This window comes from Oryx dammah, unplaced genomic scaffold (genome assembly GCF_014754425.2).
Source record: "Oryx dammah isolate SB20612 unplaced genomic scaffold, SCBI_Odam_1.1 HiC_scaffold_12, whole genome shotgun sequence".
NCBI lineage: Eukaryota > Metazoa > Chordata > Mammalia > Artiodactyla > Bovidae > Oryx > Oryx dammah.
Genome location: NW_024070196.1, coordinates 7,402,292 through 7,418,849, shown reverse-complemented (window position 1 = coordinate 7,418,849; position 16,558 = coordinate 7,402,292). Strand labels below are relative to the sequence as shown.

At 36.1% G+C, this 16,558-nt stretch overlaps 1 protein-coding gene across 5 annotated transcripts in view; it reads right to left on the bottom strand.

The window, feature by feature from the left end:
* The window catches only part of LRBA (LPS responsive beige-like anchor protein), a 748,625-nt gene that overhangs the window by 169,660 nt on the left and 562,407 nt on the right, over positions 1–16,558 (bottom strand). For all 5 annotated transcript variants that reach the window (XM_040251453.1, XM_040251452.1, XM_040251455.1 and 2 more), the window contains exons 45-46: positions 11,576–11,716; positions 10,453–10,572 (exon numbers count right to left, since the gene is read on the bottom strand). In XM_040251453.1, coding sequence (XP_040107387.1) covers positions 10,453–10,572; positions 11,576–11,716 — 261 coding nt within the window. The remainder of the gene's footprint in view (positions 1–10,452; positions 10,573–11,575; positions 11,717–16,558) is intronic.

Sequence of the window (16,558 nt, the reverse complement as noted above, 5' to 3'; positions counted from 1 at the left end):
GTGGAATGTATTATGGTAGAAGACATGCTGATAGAAGAGAAAAAAAAAAAACCTAACTTATCTTCAGATCACGGCCCCTGGGGTTTCTGAAGTAGTGGAGGGCAAGTCAAAGGTCTCATGTTTAACAAATCTCACAGTACACACCCAAAACTATTTTCTGATCATCTCTATTTTGTATTATTACTTCTAATGAACAGATACACATTTAATACCTTTAAGGGTTATTAAAGCTAAAGCCAATTCTGCATAATATTACTGATGGCCATTTATTTTTTAAATACTATTTAGTAAACTCCTAGGATTTAATCACATTCTATCTAATTTTAAGTATGGAATATGCTGTACTGATCTTACTGATTTCATAACAACGAAATTTTGCATTCATCACTAATGATACACAAAAAGTTATAAGATAGATTTCATTCATTCAACCAATATTTACTGATTTCTAACTAAATGCAAGACATTGTTCTAAATGCTGAGGTTACCAAGTGAACAAAACAGAAAGTCCCCACCTTACGCAGAGCTCTAGCTATGGAGACATGAAATAAACAAACAAATGTATGCATCAAGTCAAATGGTGGCAAGCATTATATTAAAAAAAAAAAGGCAAGATAAAGAGACAGAAAACGATGGTGGTTGGGCAGTGTTATTTTAGAGAGAGACTTCAGGCAAGTCCACTCTGAGGAGGTGACATTTGAGCAGATACCTGAATGAAAAATAAATGGGAAAAGTGGTTGTGGCAGAGAGAACATTACATGCAAAGCCACCAAAACAGGAGTAGGCTTGGGGGAGGGGAGGTGGGAGGGGGGAGTTCAGGACGGGAACACATGTACACCCGTGGTAGATTCACGTTGATGTATGGCAAAATCAACACAATATTGTAAAGTAATTAGCCTCCAATTAAAATAAATAAATCTATATTAAAAAGAAAAGGAGTCGGCTTGGCCTTTTTGAAGAGGAACCACAACAAAGGCAAGTGAGGCTACAGTAGGGTAAAAAGACATGAGTCATCAATGAAGCACTGAGCAGCACAGGGCCACGGTAAGAACCTGCATTCTGGTCTAAGCTAGACAAGCGATCACTGGATGGATGGGCGCACAGCATGTGATCTGACTTATAAAACAGAAAGATTATTCTCGCTGTTGTATAGAGAAAATCCCACATGGGGAGCAGGTGAAGTGAGAATTTATAGTCACTTGCGCGAGGGTCCTAGTGATGGACGTGGTGATGCAGGTCAGGTTCTAGACACATTCTGCAGGTTGATTAGATGAGTAATGAGGTGTGTGTGTGTGTCCGGGAGGAACAAAGATTCCAAGATTTCTAAAGGGCTAAGCAAACTGGGTAAACAGTGCTATCTTTCACTGGGATAGCAAATGTGGGTATTAAATGGGACTTTTTCTTCAGGGTGGAGAGGAGAGTACAGAGTTTGATATTGGACATGTTCAGTTTAAAACATCTATAAACATACACATAGCTCAAAGGGAACTAGATACACAGCTCTAGAATTCAAGGGAGAGCTGAGAGGTGAGGTGTGATCACCCAGGAAGCAAACGTGGACACAAAAGAGATCTAAAGACAAGACAAAAGGTACTCCAGTAATTTACGGTGTGAAAACAAGATAATCCAGTAAAGGAGATGGAGAAAAGAAGATAGTCAAGAGAAGGTAGGTGGCTCCTTCACCAAGCAGAGGAAATGTTACAAGGAAAATGAATTAATTAGTTGTGTCAATAATGCTGACAGATCAAGTACCACGAGAACTGAAAATCTGCATTTGATAACATGTAAAGATTTCTGGGGGAATATCAATAACCTCAGAGATGCAGATGACACCACTCAAATGGCAGAAAGCAAAAGAGGAACTAAAGAGCCTCTTGACGAAGGTGAAAGAGGAGGGTGAAAAAGCTGGCTTAAAACTCAACATTCAAAAAACGAAGATCATGGCATCCAGTTCCATCACTTCAGGCAAAGAGATGGTGAAACAATGGAAACAGCAACAGACTTTATCTTCTTGGGCTCCAAAATCACAAGGCAGCAACTGCAATCGTGAAATTAAAAGACGCTAGCTCCTTGGAACAAAAGTTATGACAAACCTAGACAGAGTATTAAAAAGCAGACACATTACTTTGCTGAAAAAGGTCTGTATAGTCAAAGCTACGGTTTTTCTAGTAGTCATGTATGGATGTGAAAGCTGATCAATAAAGAAGACAGAGCACCAAAGCACTGATGCCTTCAAACTGTGGTGTTGGAGAAGGCTCTGGAGAGTCCCTTGGACAGCAAGGATCAAGCCAGTCAATCCTAAAGGAAATGAACCCTGAATATTCATTGGAAGAACTGATAAAGCTGAAGCTTCAATACTTGGGCCACCTGACGCAAAGAGCTGACTCACTGGAAAAGACCCTGATGCTGGGAAAGATTGAAGGTAGGAGGTAAAGAGGACAACAGAGGATGAGATGGTTGGATGGCATCACCAACTGAATGGACATAAGTTTCAGCAAACTCTGGGAGATGGTGAAGGACAGGAAAGCCTGGAGTGCTGTAGTCCAAGGGGTCACAAAGAGTCAGACACAACTGAGCAACTGAACAACAACAATGCTGCTCATCAATGATTCTGACAAGACTGATGCTGGTAACATGGTGGAGAAGAAAGCTTGATTCGAGTGGGCTTGGAAGATGGCAGGAGCTAAGTGGAGATCAAGAGACTAGACAATTGTTTTGAGGAGTTCAAGATAAGCATCACCTAATATTTCTTCTTCTCCTACAGGCCTGTGACACTATTCTGAACTGGATGATAGTGTTCTGGTTATTCCAAAAATATATCTATGTGTCAAAAACTGAATTCACACATTTGATCTATGCGCCAGCTTCAATATAATTGATAGAATAATTATTAATCTAGGCACCCTGTCTAAAGAATCATCTTTATGCCTTCCCATTCCTTAACAGTCAACTAGGTGCCAAACCCTGGCAAATTACTTTTAACTCATCCCCTGAATTCATCTCCTTAACTCTTCAACAAGTTGAGGCTCTTATCATCTTTATCTTTTTTTTTTAATTAATTAATTAATTTATTAATTTTTACTTTACAATTCTGTATTGGTTTTGGCATAGATTGACATGAATCACTGTCATAGCCTTTAATATCTCTCCTCACCTCTAAGTTCTCATCCATTTATCCCATTCCATGGATCTACTTTCCATACTGCTGCCAAAGCACTTTCTTTTTATAATAGAGCCAATTAGTGCAAAACCGTAAATGAATCCTCATAGGCTAAAGCAGGGGATAGGAAAATATAGCCCAGGGGTCAAGAAACTGCAACCTGTTTAATAAATGAAATGTTATAGGAACAAAGTCTGTAAACATATAGTCTTGCACTCCAGTGGTAGAGTTGAGTAGCTTGCCAGAGATCACATGGACTGAGAACTGAAAAGTATCTTCATATTACTGAGGGCCTTCATATCAGACCACAATTGCCTTTCAGTGTTTTTCCCTTTCTGTGGTTCCTACATACTAGGGACATAAGACCAATCAGCAGACAAACAAGCATTCTCCAATGTGCTAAGTATTTTCTCTGAATTTTGTTTGTGTCATTTTCTTGCTCAGAATACTCTTTATCAAAGCATTAATTTAATAAATCTTTAATTTAGGGCCTACTATATTCCAGGCATGGTTTTAAGCACTAGAGATAAACCAATGAGCAAACAGTCCAAATTCCTGCTCTTATGGAGCTAGTATTCCAGTAGGAAAAGATATAAATAATAAACAGTAAGGATATGCATGTCAGACGGTGAGTGACTCAAGAAACACAGCATCGAGAAATAAGCTGCACGGGATGAGGGACATACTTCTAAATAAAGAGGACAGAGAAGGCTTTCCTAAGAAGGTGATACCCGAGCAAAGACTTGAAATGGCTGAAGAAATGCATCCATAAGGGTATCTATCTGCAGGGGGTTTTCAGGTGAAACGAAAAGCAAATGCTCTGAGGTGGAGTCGGTGAGGAATAGCTAGGAGGGCCTATTTGGCTAAAATAGAGTGGGCAAGGGGGCACACAGTACGAAGTGGTCAAGGTGTAACAGGGTTTTGGAGGGGAGGGGTAGCCACTGTAGTGTCTTACACTGTAAGGACTTCAGCTTTTACTCACAACCAGGAAACCATTTACTAAGAAGGGGAAGGCTGAGAAGAGCAGGTTTAAGGGAATGAAGATCAGGAATTTGGTTCTGAATGTGTTATACATGAGAGGGCGATGCTGAGGAGCATGTCAGGTATCAGGAGAAAGGTACATGAGAGAGATGTAAATCTGGGAGACAGAAGACTCTCTCACCACCTTTAAGATATAACTCGAATACCACTTACCCTATGAAGTCATCACAGCCCACTTCTTCCAGGAAGATTTAATTCCATTTTGTTTATATCTTATTATAGTACTTATAACTACCTTGTATTAAAATATAGTTTTATATATATCTGTTGTTCTCACCTGGAGTATGTGACATAAAGAACCATTTATTTTATCCTTTTAATCCTAAATGCTCTGTACTATCATACATATTTTTATATGATGAAATTATCAGTAAATACTGACTTAACTAAATGTGTTTGGGGGGAGTTGAATTCACCTGTCATGCAAAGTTTTCTGAGTGAAGGTAGGGAGCTAGTAGTTAGGGAACTACTCCCAAACTAAATTCTCTACCTACATGTCCAAGTCATTTCTCTCTCATCTTAGCAGACAAAATCAGTCACCAAATCCTAACAGTTCTCACTTTTTAAATATGTCTCAAATCCACCCACATTTCTCCAGTAACATTGCCGTGACTTGAGTTAAGCCTCCACGGCCTCTCACCCCATTACTTTAACAGCTTACTTACGGCTTCCACTCCTGCTCATGGTGTAATACGTGTTCAAACACCAATCACAGTCATCACCCAAACCACCACAGCCCTTCTGCTTGAGGCTTTCCAGCATTCCCCTGCTACCCCCGGGATAAAGTCCAACCTCTTTACACAGCTTCTGAGGCACCTCATCACAGCCGTGGATTTCCTCTTTCCACTCCCTTCTCCTCACTTCTGATCTCGTCTCCATGAAGCACAGCCTTTATCACACTCAATCGCTGGAATGCTCTCATTGTCAGCCCTCCCTTTAGTGCAAAAGTTTCCTGAAGGCAGCTCTGTCTCATTTTGTGCTGTATCACGACCGGGGCATAAACTTCAAAATAAAAACTTGAAACATAAATGCTGTCTTAGGATTCCACCAGATTTCTATTCTACTATCAACTTTTAGCACAGGTTATTTTAAGATATTTTTTGGCACTAAATTCTGAGCTTCTAGAAAAGTGTCATCAATAATCTCCATTTAATCTCCTGTTCCCACTCTGAAACAATGAACCTAAGTGACACTTATGACTCCTTCCACTTTCCAGCCCTGATCTGTCAATAATTTCTATAGGAGAGAAGAAAAAGATTTCAAACTGCAGCAAGTCAGATGGTATTTAATCATTACATTAAATCTATTGACACTAAAAGTGTCTGAAATGAGTATGCTGCCTGGAGAGAGGGAGGGAAATCAGTGGCAATGACCTACCTAGAAAAGCTTAGCTTTCTGCCTAAATGTTTAGATGCGACTGCCTTATGAAATTCATGCAAGCTTTACGAGTCTTAGTTGCTCCACAAAATCTGGTCATAATGGTTCAGGCTACAGACAGTAATCTATTTTGCACCTCAGTTTCTAAACTTAAGTGTTTTTTTTTAAGACTTGAAACACAAGCTCTTGCTGGGAGATTTTAAATTATTATTTATGCCAGAGATGATTTTCCAAACCCATTTTAGCGCTTTCTATTTCAGCCCTCAAGACTAGCTACTAATGCTACTACCTGTCAGTTCATACTTAGATGGAGTACACTGTCAGAAACATCACTGCTCAAAGATGATGAAGGAAAGCTTCCTTCTATATGCAGAAAGCTATCTCTCAGTGTGATGCTGAAACAATGCCCTAAGTTTGCACTGCCCAGTGGAGAAGCCACCAACTATAGTGGCCATTAAATACTTGAAATATGGTTAGTCCAAGGACAGACCTGTTGTGAATATAAAACACACACCAGATCTCAAAGAAGATGTAGTATAAAAAATAAAAAGAATGCAAAATATCTAATTAATAATTTTATACTGATTACATGTTGAAATAAAAATGTTCTGGGTGTATCACATTGAATATATTCTTAAAATCAATCTCACATGGTCCTGCTGACTTTTTAACATGTGACTACAAGAAAAGCTAAAATTACATATGTGATCATAATTATGATTGATGTTACATTACTATTGGACAGTGTAGTAAGCCTAGAGAACTGATCAACACTTCCAAACTTTTTATCCAAGTGGAATAAAAAGTATTATTGAAGGTCAGATCTGAAATGGATCCCCAATGATGCATAGAAATACAAATGGTATCCCCAATTTTAAAACGGTAAAACATGCTAAAAGTGAAAGACTGCTTTAGTAAAATCTAATAATGTCTCTTTCTTCTCTGAAATAAAAAGGAGTATTTGAATCTTTATTTCTTAGGAGTAGCCTTTATTTTTCAGTAAAACTACTTGAGAGTCCCTTGGACTGCAAGGAGATCCAACCAGTCCATTCTAAAGGAGATCAGCCCTGGGTGTTCTTTGGAAGCAATGATGCGAAAGCTGAAACTCCACTACTTTGGCCACCTCATGCAAAGAATTGACTCATTGGAAAACACTCTGATGCTGGGAGGGATTGGGGGCAGGAGGAGAAGGGGATGACAGAGGATGAGATGGCTGGATGGCATCACCGACTCGATGGACAGGAGTTTGAGTGAACTCTGGGAGTTGGTGATGGACACAGAGGCCTGGCGTGCTGCGATTCATAGGGTCGCAAAGAGTCAGACAGACTGAGCGACTGAACTGACTGATTCTCTGAGTATTAGTATAATGCAAGAAATAGGAACCCTAAGATATTATAGTGATAGTTCCCCTTTAGCAAAAAAAGTTAAGTACTAGAAATGTTATCATGTTATTCTTTTTTCTGAAAAACTTTAAATAAACTACCGACCTCACAATATTTCACTTTTATAAAACCTCATGGAAACATTAGAGAATGTATATTAATCCAGCAAGGTATACTTTAGAACCCACTCAATACAATGATTCCTACCACCCACTCACACACTTCACTATCCTCTCTTTACTATTTAACATATCCCTTAGTATTTCTAAAAACTCTAACAAGACAACATAAATAAAGATCAGACTATAATTAATATGATTCCATCTGAAACACAACATTATATCATAATGAAATGTTGATACCATCATAGTGATTTAAATGTGCTTTCTTAATACATTCATACTTACACATTAATTATAATAATTTAACATGCTTTATAAAGTGTTAGAATGTAACATGAAGAGGCAAGATCAAAAAGTAAAATATAAAAAGAGACAAGATTAAATCCCTCTTCAATTACAGAAGGACCAACTATAAGGAGGCTCTTTAAACAGCATATTAATATAACCTAAAGGTCCATCTAGTCAAGGCTATGGTTTTTCCAGTGGTCATGTATGGATGTGAGAGTTGGACTGTGAAGAAGGCTGAGCATCGAAGAATTGATGCTTTTGAACTGTGGTGTTGGAGAAGACTCTTGAGAGTCCCTTGGACTGCAAGGAGATCCAACCAGTCCATTCTGAAGGAGATCAGCCCTGGGATTTCTTTGGAAGGAATGATGCTAAAGCTGCAACTCCAGTACTTTGGCCACCTCATGCGAAGAGCTGACTCATTGGCAAAGACTCTGATGCTCTGACGCTGGGAGGGATTGGGGGCAGGAGGAGAAGGGGACGATAGAGGATGAGATGGCTGGATGGCATCACGGACTCGATGGACGTGAGTCTGAGTGAACTCCGGGAGATGGTGATGGACAGGGAGGCCTGGCGTGCTGCGATTCATGGGGTCGCAAAGAGTCGGACATGACTGAGCGACTGAACTGAACTGAACCATACATTGTATACTTTACAAAGTATTACATTTGGAAGTATACTAAGTTGTAGGGTGCAAATCACCTGGTTATCAATATAGAAAATGGAGTAATTTATCAATGTCCTATCTACCTCACAGATATTTTATGATTTAAAAAAAGAAAAGAAAAGAAAATTAGGAAAATACACATATTGGTTAGAAGAGCAAGTTTCACCCTTGGGTTTCACCCAAGGCAGTCCTGAAGAAAATTCCTGTGCATCTGAACATAAGGACATGGTAGTTAAAAATAAAACAGTATTTCTAACCAGGCTCCCATCAACTTGACACTTGGAATTTTTAATTCTACTTTTTAAAAAACTTCTCCCAGGATTCCCCTGGTGGCCCAGTGGTTAAGACTTTGCCTCCCAAAGCAGGGGGTGTGGGTTTGATCCCTGGTTGGGGAGTTAAGATCCCACATGCTCCATGGCTAAAAAAACCACAGGATAAAACAGAAGCAGTATGACAACAAATTCAGCAAATACTTGAAAAAATAAATGGTACACATTAAAAAAAAAATCTTAAAAAAAAAAAGGCAACACAACTTTTCCCTCAACCTTGTACTCTACTTCTTCATTTAGAGGCCCTATATAACTAGGCTAGGAAGCTAAAAGTCAAGTAGCACAACAGCAAGAACTGAAATTCTAGTAGTTTTCTAGTATTTGGGGTTGTTTTTATCAAAGTCTGCAGGACATTCAAACAGAAGCAAAATGGATTTGAGTCATTATTTGTGAAGAAACAAGGGTAAGGAGAAAAATAAGGAAAGAGAAGGGTAAAAATCATATGGTTTGGGGGGACTTGTTTTTTAATGCTATAGCTGTTTTGTGTGGATTTATTTTTTATTACAAGTGAGGTATTGTAAAGAAAATCTTTGGAAAAATGGAACCAGACATGCACTAATTAAAGAAACATCAGAGAAAAAGGCCAAGATTTAGGGAAAAGAGACAATGAAACTATAAATATCGATCACGTATCTTTCCAAAAAAGCATTAAGTAGGAATGTCTACTACAGAGAGGGAGAAATTTGAAAATATCCACTACCTCTGTTATGGAGTAGAATTCAAATTTACGATTTCATTATTGTTTACATTTCTATTACCAAACTTAAGTATGAAACTATAATTTGGTCATGAGAAAAAATTTTCGTTAAGTCTTCAGTTTGATAACAGAACATCAGTCTTATCAATGTTTTCATATGTCTGCATCTCTTATTATGTCTCAAAGAGCTCAGTAATGACATAGCTTTGAGATTAGAAGTAGAAACAATTATTAAATCTGTTAACTATTCTGATTAGTTGCTATCTAATTATCCATTGATAATTATCTAGTTATCCATTAACGATTCATGAGGAATATGATATATATTTTCAAGAGTATTTCAGAGTACATTATTTGTGATATCAAAAATTCCTATAGATGTTCCAATATAAAAGATTATTTCTGCATATGATGAATCTTCTTCAATAAAATACCTTGGATATAAACAAATGTTATACTCTATGGTAAGATACAGTATGTGAACACATTTTTATAGACTGTAATGTAACACACCTAAAAGTAAGATGAAATTATCTCTTTAATGAAATTTTTAAAAGTACTGTATCGTAACATAAACATAAGTAATGCAACTTTTCTTCTTTAAACCCAAATATTTCTCATATTACTTATCATGTAATTATACATATAATTATTTATATAAAAGTCACAGTCCTTTATGACACCATAAGGAACTTCACAACTATAGACAAATCTCATTTTACTCAACTGCATCTTTCAGAAATCTTTCAGCATCTTTCAGTATCTTTCAGAAAGAACACTATGTCACAAAAATAAAACACAGTACTTCTGAGGTTAGAAGCAAAAATAAGTGTTATATTAGCAACTGTGCCGAGTTTTTGATCTTTTTATAGTACTGAACATACATATAGATATAGGAACTCATTTCCTGTATATAACAATTAAATGCAATTCTATACCAAGCAGAGTCAGGTATGCATTTAGAACCAGCAGCAGGTAAAATATGATTACCTTAAGAACAGAGACAGGAAATTGCTAAAGTCAAATGAAATACGTTAAGAGTCTGAGATCTTTCTCACAGTATTTTTCTGACTGTATTAATTTTATTCATTGATTTTGGAATTCCACTGAGCACGCTGCCTTACATACCTACTACTATATTCTTCCTTTAAAAAAGATTCCAAGAAGGAAGGAAAACAACTGTTCCACAATTAGAGAGAAAGAGGAGACATTCAGACAGACAAAAACAGATAGGAGATAGAGAGAAATCGTTTACAGTAGTTCTGGACCATTTAACTAAGGTCTTATCCTTTGAGGCTCATCTTTAGTAAATAAGGCTGTACTGCAAGAGAGAAACTCATTCAGCAAGAAACACACTGGGAATAACAACTGTAAAATGAAACATTTTTGTACCTTAATATCCGACGTATCACGTTGACTGTTTCGCCAAGCTCTGGAAATTGAGGAAAAAGTTCGATCTGCATGATCAAATTTCCCTCCTTGCAAATTTAGGAAATAAGTTGTGAAGGGTTCCTAAAAAAATAAGCAAGTTAAAAACTCCATATGCATACGTTTCCTCGTGTATAAAAATGTGGTTTTATAAATCTTTATATTTAAATACGTTATGATAAATAGACATTAGCTAGAATTATATCCTAGGCATAGACTGAGAATTATACCTAAACTATTACATTAAGGTTCTCAAATTGTTTCAGAAGAAGTACTTCCAAAATTTGGTATTTTCAATATTTTTCAGACTCCTTTCCTTTCCAAGAACAATTTATTAATAACATTTAGACATAAACTAAGACTGCATTTTTCTTCATAGTACAAAGAAACAGTCCAATATATAATTTTCCTATTGTTTTGGCTCAATATTTAATTTATGATTAAGAAAAGAAAAATGTTTGGAAGATTTAAAAGCCTCCTCATAGTTAAAGAACATTTAAACACATATTAGTGGATAATTGCTCGAAATTAGCTAAGCACTATAAATTACCTCTAGGATTTATGTCTGCCTGTACCCTTCTAACAAGCTTAAATTAATGATGTGCTGCTAATGCTTTCCCAAAGAAATTACTTTCTTGTAGATGAATCACCTTCCAATTTTGCAGAAACACTTCTGGCTTAACCAATATGTTATCAATACACAGCAGGTCTTGGTGTAACTTACAAACACACCTATTCTACTTGGGGCAAACGAAGTTTTCGAGATATATGAATATATGTCTGCGTTAAGGGGATCTTAGTTTTTATTTCAATAGATTACATTTGAAAATAACATATATTGCAATTCAGAGTCTGGTAAGTTATCAACCATTTGAAGAGGCAAATTTAAGGGGAAAATGTCATGCAATTCCAGGTAATGTTATACAATACAGACCAAAGGGGATACAGGGATATTTATATAATTAGAACTTCAATCACTGAAAAAAAATTCACCCTTCAAAAACGATGCTGATGATTTTTAATCAATGCATATTCTCCACAACATTGAATTTACTTATCCATGGTTTATTATTCAAATCAAACTTACTATTCTTAGCAGCCATGCAAGAACAAAACTTGCCGTTGAGTAATGAGTACCATAGTGGAACTTCGGAACTTGATCATCTTCCCAGGACTCATAACGCTCTGCAAAGAATGCTGCTCTTTTTGGATTCAAAGCTCCTATTGGCTGTCAATAGGGAGGAGAAAACAAAACAAAACAAAACCCACATAAATGTAATTGTCCTTTATTTCTTTATCTTTTCAAATATTATTCTATTAGCAAGTGTGACGGAGAAGGCAATGGCACCCCACTTCAGTACTCTTGCCTGGAAAATCCCATGGGCAGAGGAGCTTGGTAGGCTTGCAGTCCATGGGGTCGCTGAGTCGGACACAACTGAGCGACTTCACTTTCACTTTTCACTTTCATGTATTGGAGAAAGAAATGGCAACCCACTCCAGTGTTCTTGCCTGGAGAATCCCAGGGATGGGGGAGCCTGGTGGGCTGCTGTCTCTGGGGTCACGCAGAGTCGGACATGACTGAAGCGACTTAGCAGCAGCAAGTGTGAAAGTGAATTAAAAATACATACCATTTAAAGCAGTGTTACAGAGTGTATGGCAATGTAAATTTAACTTTCAATGCACATTAAATATATACACATAAGTGAAGGGAGAAACCTGTCATTTCTCGGTAAGTTGGTTTCATTTGAATGAAAGTCTTAAATCAGTCCAGAACAAGCATTTTCACAAAGATAATTATATGAAGTGAGTATTAGCTATATGATACTTTGGAAAGCACCTCTAAAATCCTACTTAATTCATCAGAAGCAACAACCAGAAACAGAATCTTGAAGCTAAGGGATTAACATATCACAGATGCTGAGAAGATGGAACAAAATTTGAGGAGGTAGAGGGTGAGCAGAAGTGCAAGAAAGGGACTGCATGAAAAAGAGATTAAATGAAAATCTAGGATTTTCTACTAAAACCAGAATTCAGAAGATAAAAACATGTCTGTATGAAAAATTTTTTTAATATGTAATACAAATAGGATATCAGACAGAATATGAGCTTATACTGGAAAATAATACATTACAGCCAAGGTCCCCAAAGCAGTACGGCCAAGTGATGAAGAGTCTGCGCTTACTGGAGTAATAATGGTACCCAGTAAGAAGGCTGTTTCGGAAAATAAAATGACTAAGTACATAGAGGGACAAACCATGCCTGACAATATTCAATGAATGTTGTTATTTTTAACGTAAATTTTTAGCACTGGGGTAAAGTCTGAAGAAAACAATAGCCTATAAGCCCTCAGAATATTGACTGGCACAAGATAAGAGCTTAAGAAGTGTTAGCTGGTATCATTATAGTTGCTGTTGTAATTCAGGGAATATATGAACTCCACTAAACAGAAGGCAAAATGCAAAATTTTGTGTGATCGTGCACACGTACATCTTCTTCAGGAAGATACAAAGAGATTTCCAGATTCACAAAGGGGTTTAAGGCCTTCAAGAATAAGAAACAGTTCATCCTCTAAAAATAATCCAACCTCCAGGAAATCTCTATTCTTTATGTAAAATAGAAATACCAATACACAAAAAAATATGCAAGACTACTTTCTTTAATAAAAATCTATCAATTAGCAACTCCTCATTTATATGAGAAAGAAAATATCTGGTCATTTATGGGAGAAATATTAAGCTGAAATTTAAAATACTGGTTTTAAAATACATGTATTCAGAAACATTCTATTGAAAATGAAACAAAGTTAAATGAGTTTTAAAACTGCTTTTCATGTTAAAAAGTAATTTTAAGCAATATTTTAAATGATCATTTTGGCCATCTTTTTCAAATTGTTAACTATCTTTTCAAAACTGCAATTTATTGCTCGTACCTTTCATTCTCTTTCAATAGGACAGTTTTAATTGACATTTTATTTTAAGCCATTTTTTTACTTTACAAGCAAAATTAAAAAAAACCTTTAGGTGATTATTATTTTAAATCAGTATCACAGTATACCAATTTAAAAAGGCATTTTTAAAGCATTAGTTTCTGTACAAAGGAATTAAGTCTGATATACTAAATTTATGCCAGTTAAAAATGGAACCGACTCCAAGAAATCTTTGTTACAGAACCAATTTGGAATGCCTTTAAATGTATTTTCATTGTTGTCCCTGAAGACTCAGCCATGCAAAAGGAAAGAAAGAAGAAATAAAATCACTGGAAGACAAATTATGTGAATTAAAAATAAAATCAATGCTCTGTTTGTATCATTCTGCAGCATATTAAGTATTCACTTTATCTGCTCCTATTTTTATTACTCTCCAAATGAGTACACCCCCAAAATCAATAGTTATAGAATCACGTTTCTTGAATATAATGCTAAAACCAATTAGGATTGATTTCACTAGCATTTGAAAAAAAAAATGGCACTGTGCAGAGATCCATATAGGTAGAACCCACAGTATTGATTCTGGCTGTTATTGTTACAGTTGGTTTCTGAAGCCTGCTACAGGACAGCTATCAAGACATACCACATTTATTTGCAAACATATAAAAAAGAAGTCCCCAAATAAAAGAAGGTTAAAAAAAAAAAATAAGACCAGTGGAGCTGTGCAATGACAATGATACACTATCAGCTTACTCAGAGAAGTTACAGTGGGAATACACACATTGAATTATACATTACGGGAAAGCGCTGATTTATTGTGGTAATAACATCCACCTCATTAAAAGATTCTGCTTTGCTGCAGTTGGAAGGCTACATATTGTTTACTGCTATAAATTAATGGCAGTGCAAAGAAGACTGTGGAACCGTCCTAACAATAGATCTGTAATGACAGTGCTGTATATCACAGCTTCCTCAGCAGCTTCATAATAAAATGGAGACAATGTATTGAGCTAATACATTCTACCATGCTGGCCCATATTTTTCTGACAACTGCTTTAAAAGATGAGCTGAATCCAACTATGTTATAATGCTGCGAAACATTTAACTAAGAAAGAGTCAGTCATACAGCAAAGTGCACCAGAGCATTTTTAAAACACTGTCTAAATCAGCATTTCAAGATGTTTATTCATCTCTGCAAAAGAACTAAAAGTAAATGCTGATGGCTCCTCTTACCTATACAGTATATTAAGAGTAACAAATGGAGGGCAATTCTGGAAGATATCTAGTATTATCAGCCTACAAAAAGCTCTCTGTACAATTTAACTGTAAAAGCTTGACCATATTATTTTTCAAAATCAGCAAATCGATTAAAGGAAGAACAAAAATACTGGTCATTTGAAATGGTCATAACTTCTTGGAAAAAATCAATAAAAAATAAGTATTGATTAGAGAAGTATAACTCAAATTCATAACCAGGTAAATATAAATAGCCCTAGGATACGAAAAATAATTTTTAACACTACAAAAAGCTAACAAATAGAACTATATAACTATATATATATATTTAAAATTAATTTATTTTTTAATTGAAGAATAATTGCTTTACAGAATTTTTTTTGTTTTCTGTCAAACTTCAACATGAATCAGCCATAGATATACATATATCCCCAGAGTCGGACACGACTGAAGTGACTTAGCAGTAGCAGCCTCCCTTTTGAACCTCCCTCCCATCTTCCTCCCCATCCCACACTCTAGGTTGATTCAGAGTCCTTGTTTGGGTTATTTTTTAAATCTACAAAATAATAACGGAACCTTAATCACAACAAGATGAAAAAGTGGTTAAAATAAAACGGAACAATTTAGAGGTTCAGGAATACCAACATTAAGTATTTACATTTAAAAAATGCAAATAAGAACTTGGATTAAAATAGGAAAAGGCAAATGAAACAAAAAAAGAACACCAGAACTCTTGAACACGTATAATTAGCAAAACAAAACAAAACAAATTCCACTACCCAAAGGATATATTATTAATTTCACAAATAGCAAAATTGACAACTGTGATAGATTCATAAGTATTCTATTTTTCTTGTCTGATACCTTTCAGAATAATAAATGTGAAGCAAAACTTCCTAAATCAGGTCTTTAAGCATATCATGACAAAACAATTTCGTTACCATTTCTGAGAAGTAATTTTGCTAATTATTAGAGATCCAAAAAAACTGCATATAAAGTATCCAGTTCAGTGTGTGGCATACAGTATGTTATTTGTAATAATAACTATTGCTATTTTCAGCTTATTTGATCAAGAATATTTAAGGAAAAAACCATTAAAATAGCCTAATGAAATTAATGTTGTCTATTAGGAGAGAATGTAATTAAGCATCACAATCATTTAATGGGATAGCAATACTGTGCATTATCAGTCAGAAGCCTAACAGTACACAGAAACCCCAAAACTGCATTACCCTACTTCAAGAACATGATATAAAACAGAATTATCTTTCAAAAATCCAAAGGGCCTCTAAATTTTACTGTGAAAAGCATATGCAATGTCAAGCAAGTTACAATCATCTAGAACTACATTAATTAAAAACAAAGAGTATTGGATTCAAAGACCCTTACAACCACCCAATACAGACTCTTCCATCTGATTACTAGTAAAAGTTAGTTGTAAAAAGAAAAGAGTGTAATGTTCATACATTCTAAATTTTTGCTTTCTTTTTAAAATTTTTAGGAAATCACATCTGAAGTTATCTAATTAATAATCCCCCGGCTACGTTTTGTATTTTATAAAACATTACTGTGCATTCTCACAGTACATGTGAGCTAGGCATCCCTATTTTAATAATGAAGATAATAAGTACCCTGAATAACCGAGCTCAAAATTAACAGAAATCTAGGAGACACAAGCCTTCCGCAGTGGCACTGATGGTAAACAACCTGCCTGCCAATACAGGAGATTAAAAAGGCAGAGTCAATCCCTGCATCTGGAAGATCCCCTGGAGGCGGGCAAGGCAACCCACTCCAAAGTTCTTACCTGCAGAACTGAAAGGACAGAGGAGCCTGGCGGGCTAGTCCCTAGGGTCACCAAGAGCAGGCAGGACTGTGGAGAACCCGAAGGACAGAGGAGCCTGGCGGGCT